The sequence below is a fragment of the Dipodomys merriami genome, unplaced genomic scaffold, assembly GCF_024711535.1.
Source record: "Dipodomys merriami isolate MVZ:Mamm:240054 unplaced genomic scaffold, mDipMer1.0.p SCAF_274, whole genome shotgun sequence".
In the NCBI taxonomy this organism is placed as follows: domain Eukaryota; kingdom Metazoa; phylum Chordata; class Mammalia; order Rodentia; family Heteromyidae; genus Dipodomys; species Dipodomys merriami.
Window position 1 is genome coordinate 567,713 of NW_027204204.1, and position 27,468 is coordinate 595,180.

At 52.3% G+C, this 27,468-nt stretch overlaps 1 protein-coding gene and 1 long non-coding RNA gene across 4 annotated transcripts in view; one reads left to right on the top strand and one right to left on the bottom strand.

Annotated features, from left to right (window-relative positions):
- The window catches only part of LOC138837703 (nitric oxide synthase 1), an 85,275-nt gene that overhangs the window by 36,168 nt on the left and 21,639 nt on the right, over positions 1-27,468 (top strand). For 2 of the 3 annotated variants that reach the window (XM_070036648.1, XM_070036649.1), the window contains exons 4-20: positions 3,895-4,023; positions 5,222-5,367; positions 7,024-7,186; positions 8,240-8,331; positions 11,207-11,348; positions 13,014-13,153; positions 15,029-15,203; positions 16,894-16,995; positions 18,086-18,280; positions 18,982-19,067; positions 20,184-20,328; positions 21,246-21,350; positions 21,635-21,693; positions 22,618-22,719; positions 24,411-24,527; positions 26,216-26,390; positions 27,175-27,313. In XM_070036648.1, the coding sequence (XP_069892749.1) occupies positions 3,895-4,023; positions 5,222-5,367; positions 7,024-7,186; positions 8,240-8,331; positions 11,207-11,348; positions 13,014-13,153; positions 15,029-15,203; positions 16,894-16,995; positions 18,086-18,280; positions 18,982-19,067; positions 20,184-20,328; positions 21,246-21,350; positions 21,635-21,693; positions 22,618-22,719; positions 24,411-24,527; positions 26,216-26,390; positions 27,175-27,313 (2,212 nt within the window). The remainder of the gene's footprint in view (positions 1-3,894; positions 4,024-5,221; positions 5,368-7,023; positions 7,187-8,239; positions 8,332-11,206; positions 11,349-13,013; positions 13,154-15,028; positions 15,204-16,893; positions 16,996-18,085; positions 18,281-18,981; positions 19,068-20,183; positions 20,329-21,245; positions 21,351-21,634; positions 21,694-22,617; positions 22,720-24,410; positions 24,528-26,215; positions 26,391-27,174; positions 27,314-27,468) is intronic. The other variant, XM_070036650.1, reaches the window with a different exon arrangement.
- On the bottom strand, positions 19,370-22,273 carry LOC138837705 (uncharacterized). Its single transcript, XR_011375417.1, has 2 exons — positions 22,105-22,273; positions 19,370-19,488 (listed from the first exon to the last, which is right to left on the bottom strand). It is a non-coding gene; the product is annotated as an uncharacterized lncRNA (long non-coding RNA).

Below are 27,468 nucleotides of genomic sequence, written 5' to 3' on the forward strand. Positions count from 1 at the left end.
TTCCTTACACACTCCGTGTCTCATCGCAGAGACATAACGACAAAGTCAAAGTGTTGGCAGGGTGCGTCCTTCAGGCCCCAGGCCTCTGTCGGTGTGAGGAGACAGCCAAGTTCATGGTGACGTGACCTGCCTCCTCCCGGCTTGCATGTCTGTCTCCAAAGTCCCTTTATTTTCTCTTGTTTACAAGGACGCCGGCTGTATTGGATGCAGGAGGGTCCTGCGCCCTCGTTCTACGTTGAGAACCCCCATAGACAGCTAGAGCTGCAGCAGGCAACCGCCAGGGTTTGAAGATACTGGCCTGTGACTTAGGGGAGAGCATCATTCAGCCCATAGCAACCCCCAAACGGTCAACTGCCCTCACCATGGCTCTCGGCTGGCTTCGCTGGGAGATTATGATTGTGATGGTGACAATGGTGACAATGACAACTACTGTTACGAATGCAGGTGCCCAGCCCCTGTTTCCATGGCTTCCAGGCTCTGGTGCTGAGGGTCTATCGTCCTCTCCTTCCCAACATCAGCTAAGAGGCTTGCCACCTTCTAGAACCTTCCAGAACCTTCCAGAGGCTTTGACACCAGAACCCCCACCCCCACCCCCAGTCCACACTGACTTCTCTTTCTCCTTCTCCCTCACACCCCAAGGCTCTCATCGACTCTTCTTCCACCCCAACCCCCATCTTCTCCCAGTCCTGCCATTGTGGCCTCTCCTCCTCTCCGTCTCTGTACCCGCCGTCCTCCCACAGTTCTGCGATCGTGTTCACGGGGCTCGGGACCGGACTTTCCAATGACGCCGAAGCCGTGCGATTTGGTAGAAATCACACTTGTGGCACACAGCAGGGCACTCAGTTCTTCCTGTCAGCCCCATGATCACCAAGGAAACAACCAACACTCCTGTGCCGGTTGCTCAGCTAGCTTAGGGTGCTCCTGGGTCAGACGGTAGAGCCACTCCGTGAATTTTCAACTTAGGTCTTTGCTTTGCTTTGCCTTTGCTTTTTTTTTTTTTTCTTGGCCATCCTGGGATTTGAACTCATGACCTGCCAATTGCTAGAGATTCACTCTATCACCTGAGCCACATACCTCCAGCCCTTTTGTGCTTGATGCCATTTTTTTTTAAAGATAGGCTCTCATTTTTTTGCTCAGGACCAACTTGTACTATGATTCTTTTACCTATGCCTTCTGAGTAGCTGGAGTGACAGGAGTATGCCACTATACGTGGCTTGTTGATTGAGAAAGAGTCTCCCACACTTTATCAGGCTGTCCTTGAACTGTGATCCTCTCAACCTCCGTCTCTCAAGGAGTTGGGATGACAGGCAGGACCTATTGGACCCAGCCCTTCAACTTTGGGTATTTTCCGTTCAGGGTGGGCTTCTTGTGGGAAAGGAGTAATCTGTATTCCCCACACCTGGCTCCGACGGGGGCCGCTCTCAGCTCAGCAGCTTGGGCTTCTCTGCTCTCCTCCATGTCAAGACCAGAGTCCTGAGCTGAGACTGCAGATTCCAACTTCATTTGGACTGCGTGAGTCCATGCAGGCCTGGGCCCCGGGGAGCTCTGACAGGGCCACCGAAGCAACTGGAAGGCAGTGTGCATAGACAGAGATCCAGGTGCCAGCACAGTACAGTGACGGCCCTCCTTCCTGCTATGTTCTTATGTGGAGAGGAAGGGGAGGAAAGCAGGAAGGAAGGGGGGCAGGGAGAAGGCCATGCGGTCCAGGTCCTGAAAGAGGCCTTAGGGCCTCTCGTATTCAGGGGTGACAAGCTCCTTCATCTGTTCCAAAGAGTCTGAGAACCAAAGCCCACAGGCCACAGCTGCTCCTACAAATTTAGACACACACACACACACACACACACACACACACACACACACACACACACACACACACACACACACACACACACACACACACACACACACACACACACACACACACACACACACACACACACACACACACACACAGCCAAGGCTCACTTGCACTGTGTTTGAGGGGAGCCCTTGGGCCCTCCACTTGGCTGAGTCTTTTACACCCCACACACAGGGTCCCGTCTGCTATATTAGTCCCCTCGCATGCCCCTCCTGAGTCACCCAGCGCCACTGCTGGCTAATTAAAACGTCAACGCTTCAAGTGCAACAGCCTGGTTTCAAGTGTGCCCGCCCTGCGCTGGGGCGCCCAGAGGAGGGTGGTGCGGGCTCCCCCGGCCGCCAATCACTGGGCTCTCAGCCACAGCCCAGTGCACATCTGGAACCGGAGCAGATGGCCTCTCCTGTCGTGGGGGGGCCATCCTGTCCCTCTCCCTGCGCCCATCCAAGCAGGGAGAGCTGGCGGCTGCTGCCCCACCAGCCATGCCCCACACTGCCTCCCGCCCCGCCCCCCCCCCCCCGCGCCCCGTCTGCCCTCCCACACCCTAGAGACACCACGTCTGTCCTCCCCCTCTGCGTTCTGGCTGCTTCTTGGCTCCCGGGCCATCGGTGTGGGAGGCCTGGAGAGCTGCTAGACCGGCTGCGTAACACCCAGTCTCAGGGGCAAGGCGGCATTTGTTCCTCTAAGATGCAGTTTGTCAGGGCCATCAGAGATCAGCGCAGAGGCGGAGGCCCTAAGCTGCAGGTCTGCTGGAAGACGAGGGAGAGGAGACACAGAGCGCTGAAGAAGGAAGATGTTGCCGGGCGCTGGTGGCTCACGCCTATCATCCTACTTACTCAGGAGGCTGAGATCTGAGGATGGGGGTTCGAAGCCAGTCCAGTCAGGGAAGTCTGTGAGACTCCTATCTCCAATGAGCCACCAGAAAACTAGAAGTGGCGCTGTAGCTCAAGTGGTAGAATGCTCACCTTGAGCAAAAGAAGGAGCTCAGGGACAGCACCCAGGCCCTGAGTTCAAGCCCCACAACTGATCAAAAGAGAAGTAACATGTCTGTCCAGGTCTTCAGCAGAGAGGGAGGGGTGCTGTTCCTCTCCACTTACATTCAGAGGCACAAGCGAGACACCCTGGGGTCTGGCGGGGTAGAAAGGACAGATGGGGAGCACCGGGCTCCCCTCTTCCTCCCCTGGCTGCCCAGTGTGGTCTCAGGAGACTGTCCAGGTCCGTTTGCTGGTGCTGTCAGGGTTTCTGAGACACGTGCTCCCAGAGGCTGGGATGTGAAGAACGTGGTGCTGTGTGATACCAAGCCATCACATGGCAAGGCAGGGCACAGCATATGTACCAGGTCCGGCCTCGCCTAAACCATGAATCCATCATGAGGCCCCCTTGTCATGACCCCTAACACCTCCCAAACACACCAGCCCCCCAAATACTACATGTTTACAACATAAACTTCCAGCCCATAAGCTTTTAGGGGGTCATATTGAGAGCATAGCCCATGGTAGCAATACTTATAGCACTTATAGCATAGTACGACAGTACTGGAACTAAGTAGTATGTAATGCTAAGTACTACTGGGTACTTGGTGTTGAGTACGTGGTAATAAAGAACAGCTAACGTTCCAACTCAAGGATGGTGGTGTCTTGGCCAGGGTGCTAGCTGGTAGAGATGGGGAAGGGTGCTGGATTCAAGAGCTACTTAGAAGGCTAATGTGAAGGGCAGGACAGGGGATGAGAAGTGGGACCAGGACCCACTTGTGGTGGGGTTTTTGCACTTGTGTTATCCTCTCTGCTTAGTTACTATCGCCTCCATTCACTCAACAAGTCTGCTGAGTCCACACTTTGCTGTGCCAGACACTGTCCTGGATCTCAAAGGAATTCCTTTTCTCCTACTTCCAGAAACCCCCTACCTGGCTCCATCTCTGGGGTCCAGAAAGTCGGGGCTCCGCAGACACCAGAAACAGCAAAGCTGCCCCATGGCGGTGGGGAACACCTTCCCATCCCCGCCAGGCCCTGCCTGATGCTCTGCTCTCTCCTCTCCTCCAGCCCCCCACCTCCGGCAAACAGTCTCCCACCAAGAACGGCAGCCCCTCCAAGGGCCCCCGCTTCCTGAAGGTGAAGAACTGGGAGACGGATGTGGTCCTCACTGACACCCTCCACCTTAAAAGCACGCTGGTGAGTAGCTGGCAGGGCAGGGCAGGGCCCAGTGGGGCTCCATCTTGGCACTCTCCATCCACACGTCCATACCCCACCCCTGCTGAGACCATCCCAAAGGCCCCAGGCCTCACCAAACATCCCTGGGCAGAAGTTCATCCCTGGTGGATAACTAGACAGATGCTGACTCACTTAATCCCTAGATTGTTGTCTTTATCCAAACAGGGTCTCTGGGAACCTGCCAGCTCTGAGCGCTTTCTCTGCTTCTCAGAACCCCAAGGATGGGCACTAACCAAACCCAGCCTTGGTTGTGCAGGGTAGCCTCTCAATTCTTGTCCATGCACCAGTACTGCTTTCAATTTGGGTTGAAAATTTCAGTGTTTTTTTCAACTTCGGGGGTGGGAGCGTCTTGGAGGAATGTTGTATCTGTTAGCCATGGCTGAGTAACAAACGGGCCCCAATTGTAGCAGCTGGAAATGCCTACTATTTCTTACTTTTTTTTTTCAAAAAGTCAGTGCATTTAGCCAGAGGGTTCTGTGTGTGTATGTGTGGACCAGAAGCAGTTGATCTCATGGCTATATCTCAAGTACCCACAGTCGTCTGAGGGCACAGCTAACCTAACCACAGGCTTTGCTCTAGAACAGCCCCAGCTGGGGTAACTACACTCTGAGTGGTGTCTCCTCATACCAGTTGGCAGGACCTCTTAAGGTCTAGGCTCAGACCTAGGCCTACCACCTGCTAGGGACCAAAATCAGCCCAGATCTCAAGGGCAAGGAGAGGGGCTGCACCCACTGGTGTGAGATGCTGGACACTCAGTCAGACTATAGGCAGAAGAAGGATTGGGACCATTTTGTCAACAGATCAACCGTAAATGTGTTCAAATGAGTGCCAGAAGCCTCTCCGTGTGTTCCCTTTTGATCAACCTGGACTGAAAAGATATTCTGGAATGTGGTTACCCATGATTCCTGCTCTTAGTCCCAGGGTCCCTCATTGCTGTGTGCAAACTCCCTAGGAGCTTTAACATCCAGATGATTGCTCCTTCCCTTGGCTTGTGGTCACATCCACAGGCCATCCAGGGCTGGCCATTAGCTCCATTCTTCCTTGGAATGAAGAGACCAGGTCAGCTCAGCCCGGGGCATCAGGCTCTAGTGTGCAGCTCAATCCACCTGCCAGGCTTGGGTGAAGCCAAGCACCAGCCCATCTCTTTCTTGGCTTCCAGGAAACGGGGTGCACAGAACACATTTGCATGGGCTCCATCATGCTGCCCACGCAGCACACGAGGAAGCCTGAAGATGTCCGCCCCAAGGACCAGCTCTTCCCCCTCGCCAAAGAGTTCATCGATCAGTATTATTCATCCATTAAAAGGTAAGTGTTTTCTGCTTCTCTTGGGAGCTTGGGGTTCACTAGTGAGGGACCAAAGATCTCAGTGCCACGTTTGCAGACCACTAAACCCAGGCCTGGGCATAAGGTCTCTGCCCTACACAGGGATGGAATGCTGTAGCCCAAGGGCCAGCTAGCCCAGAAGGGCTCTTATTTGGCTTCACATCCATGACATTTCAAACACGGTCACACCTAGAGCAATATTCAGACCATTTCCCAAGAAGGCATCTGTGAGAAGACATGTTCACTGACACATGGATTATAGTAGGAAAACATGACAATCTAAGCTGGGCATGTTGGCGCATTCCAGGAATTCCAGCATCTTTGGAGGCTGAGACGGGAGGATTGCAAGTTCAAGGCCAGCCTGAGAAAAGTTTGGAGAGGCCCTGTTTCAAAAACAGAAATACCAATAAAAGGGCTAGAAGAGAGCGTGGCTCAAGTGTTAAAATACAGGGTCCTGAGTTCAATCTTGAATACCTCTAACAACAACACAAAAAGAAAAAGGAAACAAGACAGCATCTGTTTCTGGGGATAGTGGGCTACAGAGGGGTCATCATCCCCAAGGAACTAGAATACTGCTCCATAGGCTGGAGACAGGGTTCTTGGAACCTTCTTAGAAGCCTAAAATGTTTAATAGAAATGGCTTAGCTTTCTAAGATCAAATGCATAACCAACATATAAAACTTATTTTAAAAAATTCCCTTTAAAAAAAAATCACATCTCAGCCAGATGCTGATGGCTCAAGTCTGTAATCCTAGCTACTCAGGAGACTAAGATCTGAGGATCACAGTTTGAATCCAGCCTGGGCAGGAAAAGTACATGAGCTTCTTATCTCTAATTAACTCCCCCCACCCCACACACACAACCAGAAGTATGGCTGTGGCATTAGCCTTGAGCACAAAAGCTCAGAGACAGCACCCAGGCCTAGAGTTCAAGCTCCAGGGCCAGAGGGGGAAAATAAAATCAGATCTCCAGTTTCTCTTGAACAAGATCTGGCAGCCCTGAGCCCCCTTCCTACCCAAGGGACAAACAAACTGCCCCTGTGTACAAGACCTGGCTCTCCCTGTTAACCTCACTCACCACTCAGCTGTTTTATCAGACACACAGCACCAGAAAGTTATGAGCCTTTGAGTGCAGGGTGCCCGCTTTTCACTCCAGTCCTTGGATGCATACAGAAGTCAACACGGAACTTGGAGAGCCTCTGGCCTCCTGTAAGATCTCCTCCCCTGCACCAAACTCAACTTTACGGTAGAGCAAATGCTCTATTAGTCTCCGTGGCTGAGACAGAATAAACACCGCAGGGGATCAACTTCATGGGAGGAGAAGGTTGATTGTGGCTCACGGCCTGAGAGGTTTCCATCCATCCATGGTCATTTGGGTAGTGAAGGAAGCTGCTCACATCATGGAAGCTAGGAAGCAGAGGGGAGGAGGGGGCCTTCGGCCACGCCCCTCCAATGACCTAACTTCCTCCCTCTAGACCTCATTCCTTAAAGGGCCACCGCCTCCCAATAGTACCAACAGCCTTATTTAGCTCATGGGCCTTTTTTTTTGCCTGGGGGGGGGGAGACCAAGAAAGGGGGGGTAGGGACTCTTCCAAAGCAAAGCAGTGGGGTTATATCCACCTGTTCCCCTCCCACTCAGGTTTGGTTCCAAAGCTCACATGGACAGGCTGGAGGAGGTGAGCAAAGAGATCAAGAGCACCAGCACCTACCAGCTCAAGGACACGGAGCTCATCTATGGGGCCAAACACGCCTGGCGGAACGCGGCCCGCTGTGTGGGCAGGATCCAATGGTCCAAGCTGCAGGTGAGGGGCTGGGGTGGGGGACGGGCGGGGGGACATGGGAATGCGATGGGGAGGGGATGAGAGAGGGGGAGCCTGTGGAGCTCCGACAAGTGTAGCTCCTTTCCCCTGTGGCCACGATGACATAGCATGGGTAGTTACACCCTGGTGCTCCTGCAGGGACCTCTCTATGGTAAGGGGCTCAGGTTGGGGAGGCCTGGGGGGGGCAGGTTCTGAGATCATGGCCAAAGCCTGGCCACAGTCACATCTCACTCAGCCCCTACTGGGTTTTTGTTCAATGAAATCTGTGTTATGTCTTGGGTGAGCTTTCCATCCTCCCGTCTACTCCACACCTTCCCACTACCTCGTCTTCACCTTTGCTCTCTTTGCTCCTTTCTCTCTCTACCTCCTCCCCTGAGACATTAATTTTGGTGCCTCCTCCTGTGATTTTATACTAGGAAATACTTTAATGTTATAGGTCGATTCATTATTAGAATCACTTTATTTGTTTGCCAGTCCTGGGGCTTGCACTCAGAGCTTGGGTGCTGTCCCTAAGTTTCTTTGCGCTCAAAGCTAGCCCTCTACCACTTGAGCCACAACCCCACATCTGGTTTTTCCAGTGTCTCATGGGCTTTCTTGCTCAGGTTGGCTTTGAACTGCGATCCTCAGATCTCAGCCTTCTGAGTAGCTAGAATTATAGGTATGAGCCACCAGCACCTGCTTGCTTGTTTTGTTTCTAATCCCTAAAATTCCTAATGACCTAATAGAAAATATAGCCAGCTCATTAGAACTCCCTCCTTTATTCTCCTATCCTTTTTAAAAATATTTTTCACTCCATGCCTACTTTCAAGAGACTCTTTCTGCTTTGATTGGCTCTGGTGATCAGCACGGACAAAAGCAGAAAGTCGCAAGTCCAGCCTGAGCCTCAGTAATGAGGTGCTCACTGTTCAAATGAGGCTGGAGCTGGGGGGAGAGGGGAGGAGGCCCAGGGGGCCGTGCACTGGGGCCCTGGTGGGGAAGAGGGCAGGGGGAGAGGGAGGGAAGGCGGCCATCATTCTCCTCATTCATCTCTTCCAGGTGTTCGATGCTCGAGACTGCACTACAGCTCCCGGGATGTTCAACTACATCTGCAACCACATTAAGTACGCCACCAACAAAGGCAACCTCAGGTGAGCTCACCTGCGGGGAGGGGGTGGGCTGGGGGTGGCTGGCATCCATGTAGCATGGAGTCTTGGCTCATGGAGCTGCAGGGAGGTGCCCCCAACTTGGGCCACCCCAGGACGGGGATCTTGGTATTCCACACCACGGTCACTTTTCTGAGAGGAACAGACTCCCAGGGGGTCTATGAATCTACAGCAATGGGCTGGTGTTAGTGGCTCCTGCCTGTAATTCGAGCTACTCCGGAGGCTGAGACCTGAGAATTGCAGTTCAAAGCCAGCCTGAACAGGAAGGTCCTTGAGACTCTATTTCTATTTAATCACTAAAAAAGCTAGAAGTAGAGCTGTGGCTCAAGTTGTTAGAGTGCTAGTCTTGAGCAGAAAAGCAAAGGGACAGTGCCCAGGCTCTGAGTTCAAGACACACACACACACACACACACACACACACACACACACACACACACACACACACACACACACACACACACACACACACACACACACACACACACACACACACACACACACACACACACACACACACACACACACACACCATGTTTACTATACTTCACCACCCACGGGGCAGGCGAGAGGAAGTCTTTTTTATTCCAAGGAGGAAAATCCCACTGCCAGTGATGACCTGCTTTTCTGAGCCCAGCACTGTTGCCCGGAGCTGCCTCCTCCTCTCCTGCTTTACAAAGCAATGTCTCCTCCTGCTGCCTGGGCACCGTGCCTTCATGTGCCTGGCCTTGACTCCTCTTGTGTGCATAGAAAGAACAGAAATGCTGAGGTGTGAGTGAGCCTCCCCACCAGGCTGGGCTGGGCTGGAAGCCCCACACACAGCTGACCGCTTGTGCCTGTCTGGCTTGCCAGTGTATGTTCCTAGCTTGAGTACCAGCTCCTTCTTGGGAGCTTCAGGGATATTCCCATGATCCCTCATGCCAGGTTACCTGAAGTGGCTCATTTGCATTGGGCTCATTTGCATTGGACTTCCACTTTCTTGGACCCTGTTTGCTAACCCCAGTGTACCCACCAGTACGGATGGGCCCGGGTGGGAAATTATTTGGGTCTCTTTACCTTGATCAGCAAAGAACTTTCTAGCATATCCTCTCCACATGGAGTAGCACCTTACCATGGTGAAGCCCCAAACTTATGTGTGATTCCAATGATTTCCAGAATGTTCTGTGAGCAGTGACAGTAGGGGAGAGGATCACCAGACCTAGACCATCCTTTAGCTCAATTATCTTGTGTGGCGTCTTCATCAGACCTATTAAAGAAAATACTCGTCCAGGTGCAGGAGCTCACTCCTGAAATCCCAGCAGCTCAAGAGGAAGAGATCAGAAGGACTGCAGTTTCAGGCTAACCCAGACAAACAGCCAAGACCCCATTTCAGCCAGTAAGCTTGACATAGTCATTCATGTCTGTGGTCCCATCTATGTGGGAGACACAGGTAGGAGGATCTCAGTTTGAGGCTGGCCATGAGACCCTATCTGAAGAGCAAATGAAGACCAAAAGAAAGGTGGTGGTGGGGAGGAGGGTACCAGCATGAAGCCTTGAAATCAAACTGTACCAAGGAAGGAAGAAGGAAGGAAGGAAGAAGGAAGGAAGGAAGGAAGGAAGGAAAGGAATGAATTTGGCTTTTATCTAGGTTTTAAACCTCATGTCACGTACTCTTATGTAGAGATGGATTATACTTAAGAGGATGGCAGGCTAAAGAGAAGGCAGAAGACAGAAGGTTTATAGAGCATCTGTCTGTCTGCCCTTCGGGGAGATGGTGCTCAGGGGGCAGAGGAGAAGAATGGCAGCCAAGTATTCTGTTCCCCATGGCTCTCAGTTCCTGCCCAGAAAGGAAATGTCACTCCGCTTGTGGTGTGTAATTCTGTTCTTCCTAAATGTGTGTGTGTGTGTGTGTGTGTGTGTGTGTGTGCGCGCGCGCACGTACGCACATGTGCACGCACGTGCCAGTACTGGGGCTTGAACTCAGGGTTATATGCTCTTGCTTGTCTTTTTCACTCAAGGCTGGTGTTCTACTACTTGAACCATGGCTCCACTTTCAGCTTTTTGCTGGCTAATTGGGGATAAGGGTCTTGTAGATGTACCTGCCTGGGCTGGCTCTGAACTGTGATCCTGGCCCACAGGAGCGGCAGTAGACAATTTATTAAGAGCAGGCCCAAGGCTTCACAAGCACGGCCCATACGTATGTTTAAATGCAAGTTGATTTCTTTTTTTTTTTTTTTTTTGTGGTAAATCTGTAAAGTTCAGTGCGGTGAGCAAGGGCAAGCCTTATCTAACAAGGCCCCTCTACCCCCCCCCAAAAAAAGAAAACAACTGTGCCAATCACTGAAATGAATTTTGTAATAGACAAAGAGTTCCTTCATGGGTGCGGGTAAGGCTCTAGGGACCCGGAGGAGCTGAGCTGTGGCGCAGAGTTGGGGTTGGCAAAGAGAAGGGAAACATGGAACGCCTGCAGGTTTACTGTGATTTTTTTTTTTCCTGTCTCAAGTGAGGGATGATGGGAGCGGAAGGCTGGGGCTAGAATCCCCTGAGAGTGATTGAAGAGATTGAGGGTCTGAGGTTTCCCTGGAGATGGATTACTGCAGGAAGGACTCCCCTGGGTCTGGTGGTTCACGCCTGGAACCCCAGCTACGCAGGAGGCAGAAGTCAGGTGGTGATGAAGGCCAGCCCAGAATCCGCACCCGCTACCTGCCAGGAGGCCGCTGCCCTTCTAACAGCGGCGGGATTCCAGGTGCCCTGGGAACCAACCTTGGCACCTGTTCAGTCCACCAAGAGCTTCACGCAGCTGTTGACCTGGGCAGCGCCTGCCAGCCCTGCCCTGACACCTGTGTCCACCCTTCTGTCCTCCCCCACCCCCACGCCCTTGCAGGTCGGCCATCACCATATTCCCCCAGCGGACGGACGGCAAGCATGACTTCCGGGTGTGGAACTCGCAGCTCATCCGCTACGCGGGCTACAAGCAGCCCGATGGCTCCACGCTGGGGGACCCGGCCAACGTGCAGTTCACAGAGGTGCGAGCGGGCGCCCGACCCCGTCAGCTGCCGGAGGTCCCCTCTCCTGGGACATTTGGTCATGCTCAGGCCCTTGACTCCCCCAGTCCTCCGGCTGGAAACTACCATCCCATTTCAGAGCTGGGTAAACGGAGGCTCCCCGGTGCCCACTGGGCTCTCAAAGGCCATCAAATGCATAAATGAAAGGCTAGAGTTGGCCAGTGTGCCCAACTCGCATGCCCTGGCCCAGACCCCACGCCAGAAGACAACCTTCAGTGACGCCCCACCCCTGCTCGCCCTGTCTGGAGCCCTGGGCTCTACCCTGTACCCCTGTGGGGCCCTCCCTGCTGCCACTTCATTTGCATGTGGCTTTTCTTACTGCAATCTGATTGCCCCGGGAGGGCTGGTAACCAGGACGACCACGCTGCACCTGTGCAGTCTCCCGAGCCAGACTTCCTGTTCCACTTGGCTGAGCGCTAACCCCAGTACTTGGCTGACCTTGCCCGGCTGTTAGAAGAACGTACAGGCCAGGCCAGGCCACGCCTGAGCCCCGGGTTCAGTGTCCCCATCTCCACCTACGCAGCCCCAAGAAGCAGCCACACATAATCGCTCCTCCTTCCTGAGTCCCCCTCAAACCCTGTGCTGACCCATGGGGCAGCGCTCGGCCACAGGTGCCTACCAGTGGTCAGGGCGAACCGAGATGGACCTTAGACAAAAACACTCCCCATCTCTCCCCATCAACAGTGGGAGAAGATGCATACCAGTTACATGTTGAAATGACTATGAAGCCAGGTGCGGTGGCTCATGCCTATAATCCCAGCTACTCAGGAGGCTGAGATCTGAGAATCAAGAGTTGAAGCTAGGAATTGGAAGTGTGGCTCAGGTGGTAGAGCACCAGCCAGTAGTCAAAAACATAAGATACCAAGTTTGAATCTTGGTCTTAGGGGGGTTAGGGGAAGATTTGAAGTCAGCCTGAGCAGCAAAGTCCATGAGACTTGTCTCCAATTATCCAGCAAAACAAAAGCCAGAAGTGGCGCTGTGGCTCAAGTGGTAGAGCACCAGCTTTGAGTGAAAAAGCTAAAGAAAATCACCCTGACCTAAGTTCAGGCCCTAGTTGATGATGAAAAAAAAAGTTATCATTAACAAATTAATGTTGAAATTGAATGTATTTCATTATGATGTGATATATATATTTGATACATTTTAGATGAATATGTTACCTATTTAGTTGTAATATCAAATGTATGAGAACATATTGATAGCACTATGTTTCATGCCTTTTCAATTTTAATATCAATAAGGTAACATTCATACAAAGTGTATTTGTGAATTTGAAATTCATTATTGAAAATGTCTACATTGGGCTCAGTGTATCGCTCCCACCTGTAATCCCAGCTACTCAGGAGGTGGAGATAGGAGGATCAAAGTCCAAGGCAGGTGTCGGGGGAGTGTAAAATGCTATCGGACTAAAAGCAAAGGGGCTTAGGGCATCTCTGAGTGACGGAGCCCTGGCCAGCACAAGGCCCTCAGTCCGATCCCTAGACCCACACGATAGAAGTTACAGTTCAGTGGTGAAGGAAGGAGGGGGCCGGGGGAGCGTCATCCAGGGACTGGCATCCCAGGCCCCTGAGACCCTGGTGTTGGGAGGGGGGGCCGGGCTGTGATGGGACTGGCATCTCTCTACAGATCTGCATCCAGCAGGGCTGGAAGCCCCCGAGGGGCCGCTTCGACGTCCTGCCGCTGCTGCTGCAGGCGGATGGCAACGACCCTGAGCTCTTCCAGATCCCCCCGGAGCTGGTGCTGGAGGTGCCTATCCGGCACCCCAAGTAAGAGGGGCTGGCATGGGGGGGGGGTCTGCAGGGCGGGGGCGGGTGGGGTATCAGCCCTGGCCAGGCTCTCTGGCTCCTGAGCAACCCCAGGGCAGCGCCCACCCTTTGCCCAGCCCTGGGGTTGGAGCGGAAGAGCCCGGTGGGCCTGCAGTCGATACGGCCACGGGAAACTCTAAGGACCCCGTGTGCATCGAGTTCAAGGGAATCTGTGCCCTCCCCTCCCAGCCAACAGGCAATTGTGTTCATGCCACAGCGAGGCTTTCGCCTCAGATACAAAATTGAGGTAGAGAGCAAAGATATAAAACACTACAGCAACAAGCAGAAAACTCAACGATAAGATAAGCAATATGTGCCAGGCACCCGTGGCTCAGCCTATAATCCCAGCTATGCCGAGATCTGAGGATCGTGGTTCGAAGCCAGCCCAGGCAGGAAAGCCTGTGAGACCCTTAGCTCTCCCGTGAACCACCAAAAAGCCAGGAGGAGAGGTGTGGAGTGCTAGCCTTGAGTAAAAAGCGAAGGGGTAGCACAAAGGCCCTGAGTTCAAGTCCAGGACCACCACCAAAATAACCGTGTGTGTGATCGCAGTGTATTTTAAATATGTTTTTTAAGATGTATAACGAACCATTTGAGAACATTTTAAATAAAAACAAGATCCTGCTCAGGATGGAGGTCAGGATGAGAAGAGAAAGAGGGGTCACACACAGCAGGACGGGACCCTGTGGCAAATTTTGATACTGAATTTATCTCATATATTTTTATATATATGTGTGTGTGTGTGTTTATATATATATATATATATATATATATATATTGCAATAACTTTTGCTTTTCAAAACACATGGCACTAATTTACAATCTCACAGACACACATAATGACCTTGACATACTGAGTCTGCTGGGGACCCCTAAATATTACACTCACTTCTGACGTTACTTAATAAGCGGAGGCCCACCATTCTTCTGGATGGAACTTGGCCTTTGCGCGTTTCTCTCTTGGCTATTTCAGCACAGTTTGTCTCTCCCTTCCCAGCAGCGTTGTACCAGCTTTGGGGCTCACTTGGTCTCGGCCTCTGTAGTTTTTCCTTCTCAGAGAGGACGAGATCTTAGACTCACAATTTCTCACCTCAACAATGAATTCAAATAAAGTGTTGCAAAGGAAATACGGTACCTGGAAACAAGAACTTTACTTGGACCCAGCTGGGTACCAGGGACAAGTTTCTTGAGTGAGCAATGTGCGAGGTGAGAAGGATAGATAGATGGAAACATGGAAGGAGGGAAGGAAGGATCAAAGGAAGGAAGGGAGGGAGGGAGGAAGTGAAGGAGGAAGGAAGGAAGGAAGGGAGAGAGGGAGGGAGGAGGGAGGGAGGGAAGGAAAAGAAAGAAAGAATGGAAAGGAAGAAGGAAAGAAAGAAAGAAAAACAAAAGAAAGAACAAAAGAAAGAAAGAGGGAGGGAGGGAGGGAGGGAGGGAAGAAAAAAGGAAGGAAAGAAAGAAAGAAGGAAGGAAGGAAGGAAGGGTAGAAGACTCCCAGGAAGAAAGCCCTACCTGTGCAAAGAACCTGGGGTACAGTAGAAATGCACTCTTGAGTTGTAGGAGAGTGAGTGGGTTTAGCAGACTCGTGGCAGCCCCAGGCCCTATTTTGTGGGCCCAAGCATCCCTGTGTAGAACCTGTGTGTCACTGTGCATATCCTCCAGCCCCAGCGGCAGGACCTAGGATTCCACAGGGCTAAAGCTGGGCGCCAGGAGTCCGGTTCACATCCAGTCGGTCTCCCTGGGGACCTGTCATGTGAACGCCCCGAGATGAGGTGGTGCGGGCCTGGGTCTGCTTAGGAGGCCCCACATTAACCGGCTGGGCCTTCTTGCTCTCGGCAGGTTTGACTGGTTCAAGGACCTGGGCCTCAAGTGGTATGGGCTCCCAGCCGTGTCCAACATGCTGCTGGAGATCGGGGGCCTGGAGTTCAGCGCCTGCCCCTTCAGCGGCTGGTACATGGGCACAGAGATCGGCGTGCGGGACTACTGCGACAACTCGCGTTACAACATCCTGGAGGTCAGGAAGAGGGAGGCAGGAGGCCCAGGCCACTGCTAGGCCACCTCCCGCTGACAATCCTGGGGAAGCTTCTGGAAAGTTCCAGAGGCATCAGCAGATTTCCTTGGTGATCACCATGGCAAGCACACAGCACACATGCCCTGGCTTAAGAACTTGTGTTGAAATGCCAGTCCTGGGGTTTGAACTCAGGGCCTGGGTAATGTCCCTAAGCCTTTTTGTGCTCAAGGCTAGCGCTCTACCACTTGAGCCACGGCACCACTTCTGTTTTGGAGGCTTCGGTTTGGGAGGGGGGAGTGTTTTGTTTTTAGTAGTTTATTGGAGAGAGAGGAGTCTCACAAGGTTTTTTCTGCCTGGCTTGGCTTCCATCTGTGATCTTCAGATCTCAGCCTCCTGAGTAGCTAGGATTATAGGCGTGAGCTACCCTTTGCTTTTTTTTTAAATCAAGGCTGCTGCTCTACCACTTTGAGCCACAGCTCCATCCTGGCTCTTTGCTGGTTAAGTGAAGGTAAGAGTCTCGCAGATTTTCCTGCCCAAACCTTTATCCTCAGATCTCAGCCTCCCGAATAGCTGGGATTACAGGCATGAGCCACTGGCACCTGGCTTCAGAAGTTTGTTTTGTTTGGTGAATGTCAGATCGTTGTTTTTTTCCCTCTGCTCTTCATTTTTATTCTTTTCATCAAAATGCTGCCATCCCGGGAGAATAGCTATTCGCCCTCACTGTCAAAAACACAAGTCTGCCGAGTATTTACGTATGTAAGGCAGAAGCAAAGCATTTGCTTTCCAATGTGTCGCCCAGGCAGAGCGGACAGCTTGGGCCGGCGAGAATGAATTAGGAAGTCCGCTCTCTGATCTCAGCATATGTGTCACTTGCAAACAGTTGTCACTGAGTAGCTTAAATGAGACCCTCCTCCACCCCGGCCTTCCAGTCCCAGCTGCCATGGTGGACGCATGTTGACAGCTGGCGCTGGGAACCAATTTCCTCAGTCCTAAGAAACCCCCATAATGAGACCTGGGTCCCCGCCAGGGTGACTGGCCTTGACAGAGGAAGGAGAAATCAGGCTTTAATTAAGGACTTCGCCGCTGGGCCTCCCACACTTGACACCCACGCCTCAGCCCAAACCTAAATGTCACATTGTTTCCCCCCTCTGTCCCCCCCCCCCAAGTTAATTTGGCCAAAGGCGTCAGCTGATCCTGAATCTTGAACAGGCAGCGTCCCTCTGCCTCCGGCCTCCAAGGCTGGCCAGCTCTATAGGCTCTGCATGAGACCAGGCACCGCTCTAGGCCTCAGTTTCCCCTTCTGTCAGATAAGAGTCCCCTGGGTGTTTCCATGAGCACAGGGACCATGGGCTAGATTCCAAGCAATGGCTGCTGGGGACCATGGTGGGGTAGAAGGACAAATCGCTCTTCAGACCCCTCCGAGATCCATCCCTCTGCTTAAAACCCTCCAGAGAAGCCGGGCCTCGTCATTCATACCTGTCATCCTAGCTCAGGAGGCTGAGATCTGAGGATCCTGGTTCAAAACCAGCCTAGGCAAGAATGTCCATGAGACTCACATCTCTAGTGAACCAGCCCCCCCCCCAAAAAAAGCTGGAGAGCTAGCTTTGAGTGACTGACCCCAGCCCTATCTCTTCAGTCTGAAATCAAGACAGACGCAGGCTGAGTGGCCGTCTCCCCCACCTCTCCCTTTCAGGAAGTAGCCAAGAAGATGAACTTGGACATGAGGAAGACGTCCTCCCTGTGGAAAGACCAGGCACTGGTGGAGATCAACATCGCCGTGCTGTACAGCTTCCAGGTAGCCTAGGGCCGCCTCAAGGCCACGGTCAAGGTCAGGCCTCACAGGTCACTGGGAACCTCCCAGGCCCTGGGCAGGGGGCTGAGAAGCCTAGGTATCAAAACTGCCTTCCCTAGGGTCCTCCATCCACCAGCTGGGCCCTCGGCCTATCTGCTGCCTCTCGGTCCCCTGGCTCCAGGGTAGAAGCCACTGGACGCAGAGATGGGAGAGGGGCTGTGACTTGCTGTCTACCTCTCTCTAGAGTTGTGAGGAGGGAGCCTTGTCCTTCTGCACAAAACCCTGGACACCCTTCCCTGCTGCATGGTATTCTGTGGGAATGGCCCCGACGGCTACGATCTAAACCATGCGTGCTTTTTTGTTGTTGTTTTTATTTCTTGTTTGGGTGCCAGTCTTGGGGCTTGAACTCAGGGACTGGGCACTGTCCTTGAGCTCTGTTGCTCAAGGCTAGCATTCTGCCACTTGAACTACAGCTCTACTTCTGGCTTTGAGTAGCTTATTGGAGATAAGAGTTTCACAGACATTCCTTCCCAGACTGGCTTCAAATCGTGATCCTCAGATCTCAGCCTCCTGAGTAGCTAGGATGACAGGTGAGAGTCACCAGCGCCTGGCTTCAATCATGACACTTCTGAACGCACTTTTAATCACACTAGATAGTGACATAAGTCAGGTAGAGTGGCTTACCACCTGTCATCCCAGCTACTCAGGAAGCAAAGGTCGAGATGATCTTAGTTCCAGGTCAGCATGGGAAGAAAAGTCCACAATGCTCCATCTCCAACATAATCAGCAAAAAAAAAGGCTGGGCTGGAGGTGTGACTCAGGTAGTAGAGTGCCAGCCATGAGCAAACAAAGTTGAGTGAGTGCAAGGATCTCAATACCAGCAAAAAACAAAAAGTGGGCTGGTAGGGAGGAAGGTGCTAGAAAGTGCTAAAGACAGAGCCCCACACAGAGACGTGCTCCTGGGAATCGGGAGAAAGACGGAAAAAGCGGTGCAGAGAAAAGAGACAGTGGTTCGAGTCACCTCCGGGACTAGCTTGGGGAGGTGCTGCTTTAGTCTCTTCCCTGCTGAGCCCTTGTCCCTTCTCTGTCCCAGAGCGACAAAGTGACCATCGTGGACCACCACTCTGCCACCGAGTCCTTCATCAAACACATGGAGAACGAGTACCGCTGCCGGGGCGGCTGCCCGGCCGACTGGGTGTGGATTGTGCCCCCCATGTCCGGCAGCATCACCCCTGTCTTCCACCAGGAGATGCTCAACTACCGGCTCACCCCGTCCTTCGAGTACCAGGTGCTTCCATCCACCACACCTTTCTCCATACCAAGTTCCCCACCATCTGCTGGGCCTCTCACACCTGGGCCTGGGCTGTCAGGCCAGCACTCGGGTGTGCACGTGCTGAGAACGATGTGGGGTGCGTGGCCCCCAGGGTACAGAGCCCCCATGTTGCTGAAAGACAGAGAGACTACATGAGGGGTCAGGAACAGAGTCTGGAGCCAAGCATGGTAGCTCACGCCTGTAATCCCAGCTACTCTGGGGGTGGAGATCAGGAGCGTGGCGGGGGTTCAGAGCCAGCCTACACAAAAAGTTGTGCAAAACACCAGCTCAATCGAGAAAAGCTGGACGTGGTGGCACTTAGCTGTCACCCCAGATAGGAGAGAGGCCTCCATCGGAGGCTGCAGACCAGGCTATGTCAGGCCAAAAAAATAACTAAAAAGTAACTAAAGCCCCAAAAGGCTAGAAGTGTGGCTCAAGTGATCGAACGCCTAACCTGCAAGCACATGGCCCCAAAAGGAAGTAAGAAGACCGTTGAAGGGGGACACGGCTGGGGGACAATGCAGGGACATTACAGCAGTCACTGGGCTCAGACACCTGTGCTGAAGCCCTGCCTGCGGAGGTCGGGGAGCCTCTGACCCAACTCCGGGGATTCCCGAGCATCCCAGCAGGGGCCACCTCCTCTCATGGCCGTAACCAGCCCTCTCTTCTCTCGCCAGCCCGACCCGTGGAACACCCACGTCTGGAAAGGCACCAACGGGACCCCCACAAAGCGGCGCGCCATTGGCTTCAAGAAACTGGCTGAGTGAGTGGGGAGGCACCCACACAGGGAGTCCCGGCAAAGGAGGCTGGACAGATGCCGGTCCTCACATCTCCCAGTGACACAGGATACACACACACACACACACACACACACACACACACACACACACACACACACAGCCCAGGAGCAACACACACACACACCAGGAGCATCTCTCCCCAGAGAGAGGATCCCAAATATTAGTGAGGACAATCTTTGGTTCAGTGCCATGTCTCCAGGAAAAAAGGGAGAGGGGAATCTAACCGTTAATTGCACGATTACATTTGCGTTGGGAACAATGGGAGTTAATTATAGATGCGTTTTTTATGCTCACATTCTTCCAAGGGAAGCCTCCAGGCACCTTTTACTCCTTTCTCTGCCTCCCTCTCCAGCCTTCCTGCAACGTGGGTGGTTTTCCCCAATTCTAAAAAGAAAAAACAAAAAACAATAAATTTACCACCAATAAGCCCCAGGTGGGAGATAATTAGCAATTCTGTCTGCAGAGAGCTTCTGAGTGAGGAAGGAGTTTGACTCACTGGAGCCCAGGTAGTGTTATCCTGGCTCTTCTGGGCTGTCTGCTCCCTACCAGAGACAGGAAGGATGCTGGCTGGGAGGGGAGCATGGGAGGAGGGGGAGGGGTCCTCTAACTACAGAGAGGCTGCCCTTGACACTGACCCCTCCCCCCCCCCAAAAAAAAGCATGGATGGAAGCATCGATTCAACTTCATAATGTCTTTCTTTTTTTGGTGCCAATCCTAGGGCTTGAACTCAGGGTCTGAGCACTGTCCCTGAGCTTTTGTGTGTGTGTGTATGTGTGTGTGCTCAAGGCTAGTGCTCAACCATTTGAGCCACAGCTCTACTTCCTGCTTTTTGGTGATAAATTAGAAATAAAAGTCTCAGGGACTTTCCTACCCAGCCTGGCTTCCAACCACGATCCTCAGATCACAGCCTCCTGAGTGAGCCTCCATCACCCTGCCTTATAATGTCTCTGGTTGGATATTTATTTAGTGCCTGTTTGGTGTCTGGTGGCTGAACTCGGGGGCAGGATGCGGTACATCAAACATCAATATGCTCGCACTCGGTTCTGGAGTCATCTGTCTCTTGTCTGTTGTCTCTGCAGAGCCGTCAAGTTCTCAGCCAAGCTCATGGGGCAGGCGATGGCCAAGAGGGTGAAAGCGACCATCCTGTATGCCACCGAGACTGGAAAGTCCCAGGCCTACGCCAAGACCTTGTGTGAGATCTTCAAACACGCTTTTGATGCCAAGGTGGGTAGGGGCAGTGCCATCCCAGCCCCTTGTAGTAAATAAGATGGGGCAAGAGAGAGGGGAAAGTCAACAGAGAAAAGCCCTCCAGTTACAAACTGAGGCCCCCTGAAATGCCCATCCACTTCTGCACATCTGCGAACATTTCAGGGCACCGTGAGCCACAATCCCCCCAGAAATCGGCAAATGAAATCGCATCTCTAGAACACAATATTAGGGCATCTGTGACAAACAAAGCTGAGATTGGTTTGGGAAATTTGGCATGAAATAGAACTTGGAGGATCCATTGCTTCAGAATTTATCAAAGCCTTTAATCCATGAACATGATTGACAATCTCCCAAGGGAGCCACGGATAAACATTTCTCACACGTTTCTGACTGTGGATTACTTGTCTTCATGAAGCAACTCAGGAGCCTGGACTTTCTAAGGCCCTACAAAAGACAAGAAGCAGTGATCTTTCCCACAGCTGGTATCTCAGACTTCAGAGAGTCAGATGCTCCACCATAGTAGTGCACACAGGATTAGAGATGAGGCTGAGCCAGGGGTGGGCAGACTCACCCAGATCACTCCCTGCCTAAAGAGGGTTAGGAAGACTCCAGGATCACGTGGTCTTTTAAAGCCTCAGGGCCTCTATCAAGGTCTGCTCTCCTGCTGGGATCTGTGGTACATGCTTGTAATCCCAGCACTCAGGAGGCTGAGGTAGGAAGATCTTCAGTTCAAAGGCAGCCAGGGATACCTAGTATGACCTTGTATCCAATGTGTGTGTGTGTGTGTGTGTGTGTATCACCCACTCTCTTAGATCAGAGCCATACTCCTCAGGCCACAATGACCCTTGTTTTCCTCCCTCTTATCTCCTCCTCACTCCCCCCCCCCACACACACCTCCTCTCTCCCACCCCACGTTGTGCCCACTCCCCCAGGTGATGTCCATGGAGGAGTACGACATCGTGCATCTGGAGCACGAAGCTCTGGTCCTGGTGGTGACCAGCACCTTCGGCAATGGGGACCCCCCTGAGAATGGGGAGGTGAGATGGGGTCCCCCTGTCCGATCCTGGGTGGGGTTGTTCCTGTAGGGAGAAGGGACTACAGCTGGGACCCTTAAGTGTTTGTAGGCGTAGTCCCTTAAAACAACTAGCCTGCTACTGCACCTAAAATATTGCTGCCCATCAGAGCCCCTGACCATCACAGACATCCAGCTCCCAGGCAGCAGGCTCCTCTTTTACCAGCTAGAACCTCAGACCCTGTGTCCAACACTCCCAGCTTTAGTAACACATGCTTTGCGTTTCCTTCATCTGTTTTTAATCTCCAGAAATTTGGCTGTGCGTTGATGGAAATGAGGCACCCCAACTCTGTGCAGGAGGAAAGGAAGTAAGTGATGACCCCTCTCATGTCCCATGACACCTCTTGGGGGCCACAGACAATCATCTTTTCATACCTAAAATTCACCTTTCAGTTCTGGGTGGGAGTCAGGGACTCAGTCTATTGGAGATTCTCCTTAGGGCTTTTCTGTCTAATACTCAGAGGAGTGTTGCAATTGTGGAGGAGACTAAGGTCAAAAGATGAGTAAGATACCTCTTGGCTGGGCAGGGTAGCTTACACCTGTAATCCTGTCTACTTGGGAGCCTGAGAGTTGAGCATCATGGTTTGAGTTCAGGAGACCCCTTCTCAACTATACAACTGAATGCAATGGCATCCACCTGCCATCCCAGCTATGGTCAGAAGCCTAAAGTAAGAGGGTGGGATCCAGGCATGGGGTGACCAGGCAGACCCACATCTCACCACCAGTGCAAAGACAGGAGAAAGGCGGAGGCATGGCTTGGTGGGAGAGCTCAGAGCCCAGAGCCGCCAGAGAGCAATAAAACCTCACTCCGGGAAGAACGCCATGATGGAGGAACCGCTCTGTCCGTCCATGGTGGCTTAGAAACCAAGAGCATTGAAGGTGGGAACATCCGGGCCTCCTCCGCAGGGAAGGGGAGGTCCTGCGCCTGCGCGCTGAAGCCGCATCAGGAAGGGCAGGTCTTGCACATGCGCACGGAAGCGGCATCCAGGAAGGGGTGCGCCTGCACATGCGCACTGAAGCCCACGGCGGGCGCCTGGTGCCGAAAATCACCTGGTTTCCTTTGTAGCCCGCCTAAGTTGCAAAGCCACTTAGATCAGATACCCCGGGAAAAGGTGATCACCGCTCAGCCCTCCTTCTAGAAGATTCTCCTCACTCTCCCTACCGCTCTCCCTCCGGGGCGGCCTTCACCCCTATTTCAGGGAGAGATGGGCGCCATCCGTTCTCCCCTCTAGGTACCCGGAACCCTTGCGTTTCTTTCCCCGTAAAGGGCCTTCCCTCCCCTCGGGGGACTCTGCGGTGCACGGCCTGGCTGCAGCTCGAGACAGCCAGCACAGGTAGCAAGAGTGCGTGCGCATGCGCGTGCCCAGCCGTGTGTGTGCGTGCGCGCATGCGCGTGCCCAGCCGTGTGTGTGCGTGCGCGCATGCGCGTGCCCAGCCGTGTGTGTGTGTGCGTGCGCGCACGCGCGCGCCCGTGCCCACGTGTGCCCATACTTGAACGCACGCACCAGAACGCATGCATGCATGCGCAGGCCGGAGCATGCTTGGCTACATCCGGGTCTCCAAGAGACTTGGGCTCTAACCCACACTGTGTGCCACTAACTCTACAACCTGGAGCTTGACCTCTGTGGGCCTGGAGCTTGACCTTGGTGCACCTTCGTCTCTTTTGACATCTATCTGCCCACCCCAGGGCCTTTGCAGAAGATGAAGGGACAGTGACAAGAAAACAATCTTGTTGAGAAACCTCGAGTCTCAGAGTCCCAATACACGTGCTGTTATTTTTACCGCGCTCCCATCCGCCATGCCTCCCACTCCAGCCACACAGCCGCCCCCGCTATGTGGCGATGACTTATTTGGAGAAGTGACTCAACGTGAGACTATTTTTGAGGCAGAAAATACACGTACATATATTTAGAACCTTCCTGACGCTGGAGCAAAAACTCTGAAGAACCAATCACCAGCCTAGAAACCCTGCAGCCAGCATGCACAATCTGTTTGCTGTCTCTCTCTCTCTCTCTCTCTCTCTCTCTCTCTCTCTCTCTCTCTCTCTCTCTCTCTCTCTCTCTCTCTCTCTCTCTCTCTCTCTCTCTGTCTTCTGTCTTCTGTCTCTGTCTCTCTCTGATTTGTGGGTTGGTTTTTATCTTGAGTTGGGGGGGGAGTCTTTTGTTTATTGGCTGGGTGTTGGGAGTTTTGTTGTTTTGGTTTGGTTTTGCCTTGTCTGGAAACAAAACTTAGCACTTTCCAAAGAAAGCTGGGCTGCTGGTGTGTGTTTTCATTGTATGGTTTTGCCTTCTGAAGTCTCAGTGTTCCTGAGCATCTCCTGCTGACAGTGCTGTCCAGACATCTCCCTTCCCCTTGCAAACCTTTTAAGGAAAAACAAAGAACAAAAAAAATTCAGTATCTAGCCAGGCACTGGTGGCTTATGCCTATAATCCTAGTTATTCAGGAAACTGAGATCTTTCATCCTGCGCAGGAAAGTCCGTAAGACTCTCCAGTTAACTAAGCAAAAATCTGGAAGTGGAGCTGTGGTTCAAGTGGTAGAGCACCAACTTTGAGCAAAAAAAAAAAAAAAAAAGCTAAAGGACAGTGTCCAAGTCATGTGTTCAAGCCCCAGTACCAGTGTTGATTTTCAGGTCTTGCCTCAGACCAAAACCTTCTTTTTAACAAGATAGGAGGGCAAACCTTACACACATTAATATCTGAGAAGCAAGAGAGCATCTCATGGTCAAGGCTGTTCTCGTGGTCAAGTCTGATTCAGCCTTCTTACTGATGGAATCACTTTAAATGTCTGGGTCTCAAGTTTCCTGTCCGGTTCCTGGGAAAGCCTGGTGCAGTGGCCTGGTTTTGTGGGTGGCATGGGAAGTTGAAACATTCTTAAAGAGGCCAGATGAGTGGTATGAGTTTACTCAATATCCAAGAGAAGGTAGTAGAACCAAGACCAGGAACTTGAAAATCCACAGTGGGTATTGGCCTGGGTCTGGCGTTCCAGGTCAGAGCTCATAGATTCTCCTGTTGTTCCTTCGGGCAGGAGCTACAAAGTCCGGTTCAACAGTGTGTCATCCTATGCCGACTCCCGCAAGTCCTCCGGGGATGGGCCTGACCTCAGAGACAACTTTGAGAGCGCAGGCCCTCTGGCCAATGTGAGGTGAGCAAGGGACCAGGCACCTGGGGGAAGCTTTTGGCTCTGGAGGGGCTGGACCTAGTTGCCGAGAACTAGCGTTCTCCCTTCATCTTTTCTCAAACTGGCTACATCCTGGCTACCCAGAGCCCCTTGTCCACTACAGCACACTTTCTGGGGCAAGCATGCCCTTTGCAGATACCTTCTAACAAGTCCACACCTGCTCACTTGACTCCTCATCTGTCAGGTTGCTACACTGTGAGAAAGAGGGAAAGGACCTAGATCTAGTAAGATTGTGGACTCCAGAGTAACAGGAAAAAAATATGTTACCTGATTCCCTAGTCCCAGAAGCTCAGGAGCCCCAGAGAGGTAGGGCAGGGAAAAGAGGGAGAAACAAGACAACACAAATACAGACCTGAGAGGAGAGGACACTGAGTTGGGCTAACAGCATTCCATCACTGAGACCCCTGGAAGCATCTCCACTTTACCCTCTGACGATGGAGGGCTTCTTCTTGCCCTCCGTCCCGTTCCCCATCTCAGTCTGTCCCCAGCGTCCTCAGAAGGAGATTCAGGGGCAGGCTGAGATCCTGGGGTAGGGGTCAGGTGACATGGCTCCATTCCTTGGCTTCTTTGGGCTGAGGGTCTGCAAGAGTATGCTCTGACCTTGGAGAGAAGCAGGGCAGGTTTCTTGGACCATATGTGGTCCCTGGGTGGGTTAAGCTACACCATGTCTTAGAAATGGGACATCAAGTGACGAGAAAAATCTCATTAACCTAACCTCTACTGGCTCAAACACCAGTGTTCTCAAACACCAGTGCCCGGAAGAATAGATACTGTGAAAGACAGTAATTTCGTAGCTGTGGCAAGGGAAGGGGCCGCCATGTTTATGGTTCTTTTATTCTCTTAGACAACCCTGTTTGTGGACTGGAGGCATGACTCAGGTGTTAGAACAACTGCCTAGCAAGCTCAAGGTTCTGAGTTCAATATCCAATACTGCCAAAAAAAAAAAAAAAAGGTTGTCAACATTTGATGTGTTCATGACAACTCAGTCTCAGTCCTTCTCACTTTACAGTGATAGTGTTCATTACCTTTGAACTTTAATCTAAGGGTGTCACTTGTACAACCAAAGCTTTTCACTGAGAAAGGCCGTTTTCCCCACTCAGCTTAGAAAGACACAGGCCAGAAAGAGCCAGAGGTTCCAGCTCATTGCTCACACCACTCAGCCTCCTTAGAAACAACTAGAACTTTCCCCCTGAAGCTGGTGACACCTCGCAGAGACCAGAAAGGAAGGGGGTAGGAGGCTTCAAGGCCTTGGGTTTCAAGATGGCCCTCCACAGCAATTCATTTTCCCATAGAAAGATGATATCAAGTTGTCAGTGGGTAGAGTTCCAGTGTTGTCTCTTTCTAGCCAGCAGATAACTGCCTTCTCCCTGTGTCCTGAGAAGGAGAAACATACAGAGAGAGAGAGAGAGAGGGAAAGAGAGGGAGGTCATCACTCTTTGCATAAGGGCACTAATCCTGTTGGATTGAGGACCCACCCTTATGACCCCACTTAACCTCAATTCCCTCCATAATGTCATTTTTCCCAAATACAGTCATGGGGAGGTTTGGATTTTAAGGGCACACAATTCAATCCAATGCACTTGGTAACCCCACCCCCACACACACACAGCCTGCAGCCCCCTGAACTGGATCTTCTGCTGTCTCCCTGGTAGGTTCTCAGTGTTTGGCCTCGGCTCCCGTGCATACCCTCACTTCTGCGCCTTCGGCCATGCTGTGGACACGCTCCTGGAGGAGTTGGGAGGTGAAAGAATCTTGAAGATGAGGGAGGGAGATGAGTTGTGTGGGCAGGAAGAGGCTTTCAGGACCTGGGCCAAGAAAGTCTTCAAGGTAATGTGGATCTCAGAGACCTAGGGAGGAAGAATGTGCCCTCCCACCCCGCACCGCACCCCCAAAAGCTAGCACCTAGCAGTTCGCCAAGGAAGAGGGGAGATGGAGGGGGAAGAATTTGGAAATACATTGCAAGTGTGTATGAAAACAGTATAAAGAACTCCAGGGAAGCTGCCAATCCCTTGGGGGAAGCAAGCGCTGTCTGGGGGTGGGGAACAGAAAGGAGTTGGGCTGACAAGGAGCGTGAAGGAGATTAATACGATCAAAATAGATTCTTTGCAACTATGGGAATAGACAGGAGAATAATCCAGTAGGTAAGATTGATTCAAATACATTGTAAATGTATGGAAAGGTAGCAATGAAATCCCCTCCCCTCCTTAACTAAGATATATTCATTGAAAGAAAAAGAAAGGAGGAGAGGAGAAGATGAAGGAGAAAGAGAAGGAAATCTGGGAGTTAGTGGCTTATACCTGTTATTCTCGCTACTTGAGAGGCTGAGAATGAGAGGATCATGGTTCAAGGCCAGCCCAGGCAGAAAAGTTCAGGAGACCCCTTCTCAACCCGTAGCTTGGCACAGACAGAGGGAGGGTGAATAGATAGGTAGACTGGTGGATGGATGGGCAGAGGACAAATGAGAGGGAAGGACGGGTAGATGGAAGTATATAGATGTGGGGAGGAAAGGAGGAATGGAAGGGGGCAAAGACGAAATCCTGTCCTGACTTGGAGCTCTTGGGGAGGACACTTCTTGGTTGATAAGTCACTGAAAGGCCTCTGTGTGCTACAGGCAGCGTGTGACGTGTTCTGCGTGGGGGATGATGTGAACATCGAGAAGGCCAACAACTCCCTCATCAGCAATGACCGGAGCTGGAAGAGGAACAAGTTCCGCCTCACCTATGTGGCCGAAGCGCCGGAACTCACACAAGGTCGGTCCCTCGGCCCTCACGGGGAAGGTGGGTCAGGCCGTCTCCCCTCTAGCTGGCACCTGGGAACAGTGGCTCCAATGCTCCAACCCCCTCCCCTCCAATCCCAAACACACACAAATACCTCGGGGCCAGGGAATGACCCAGGTGCACCTCAG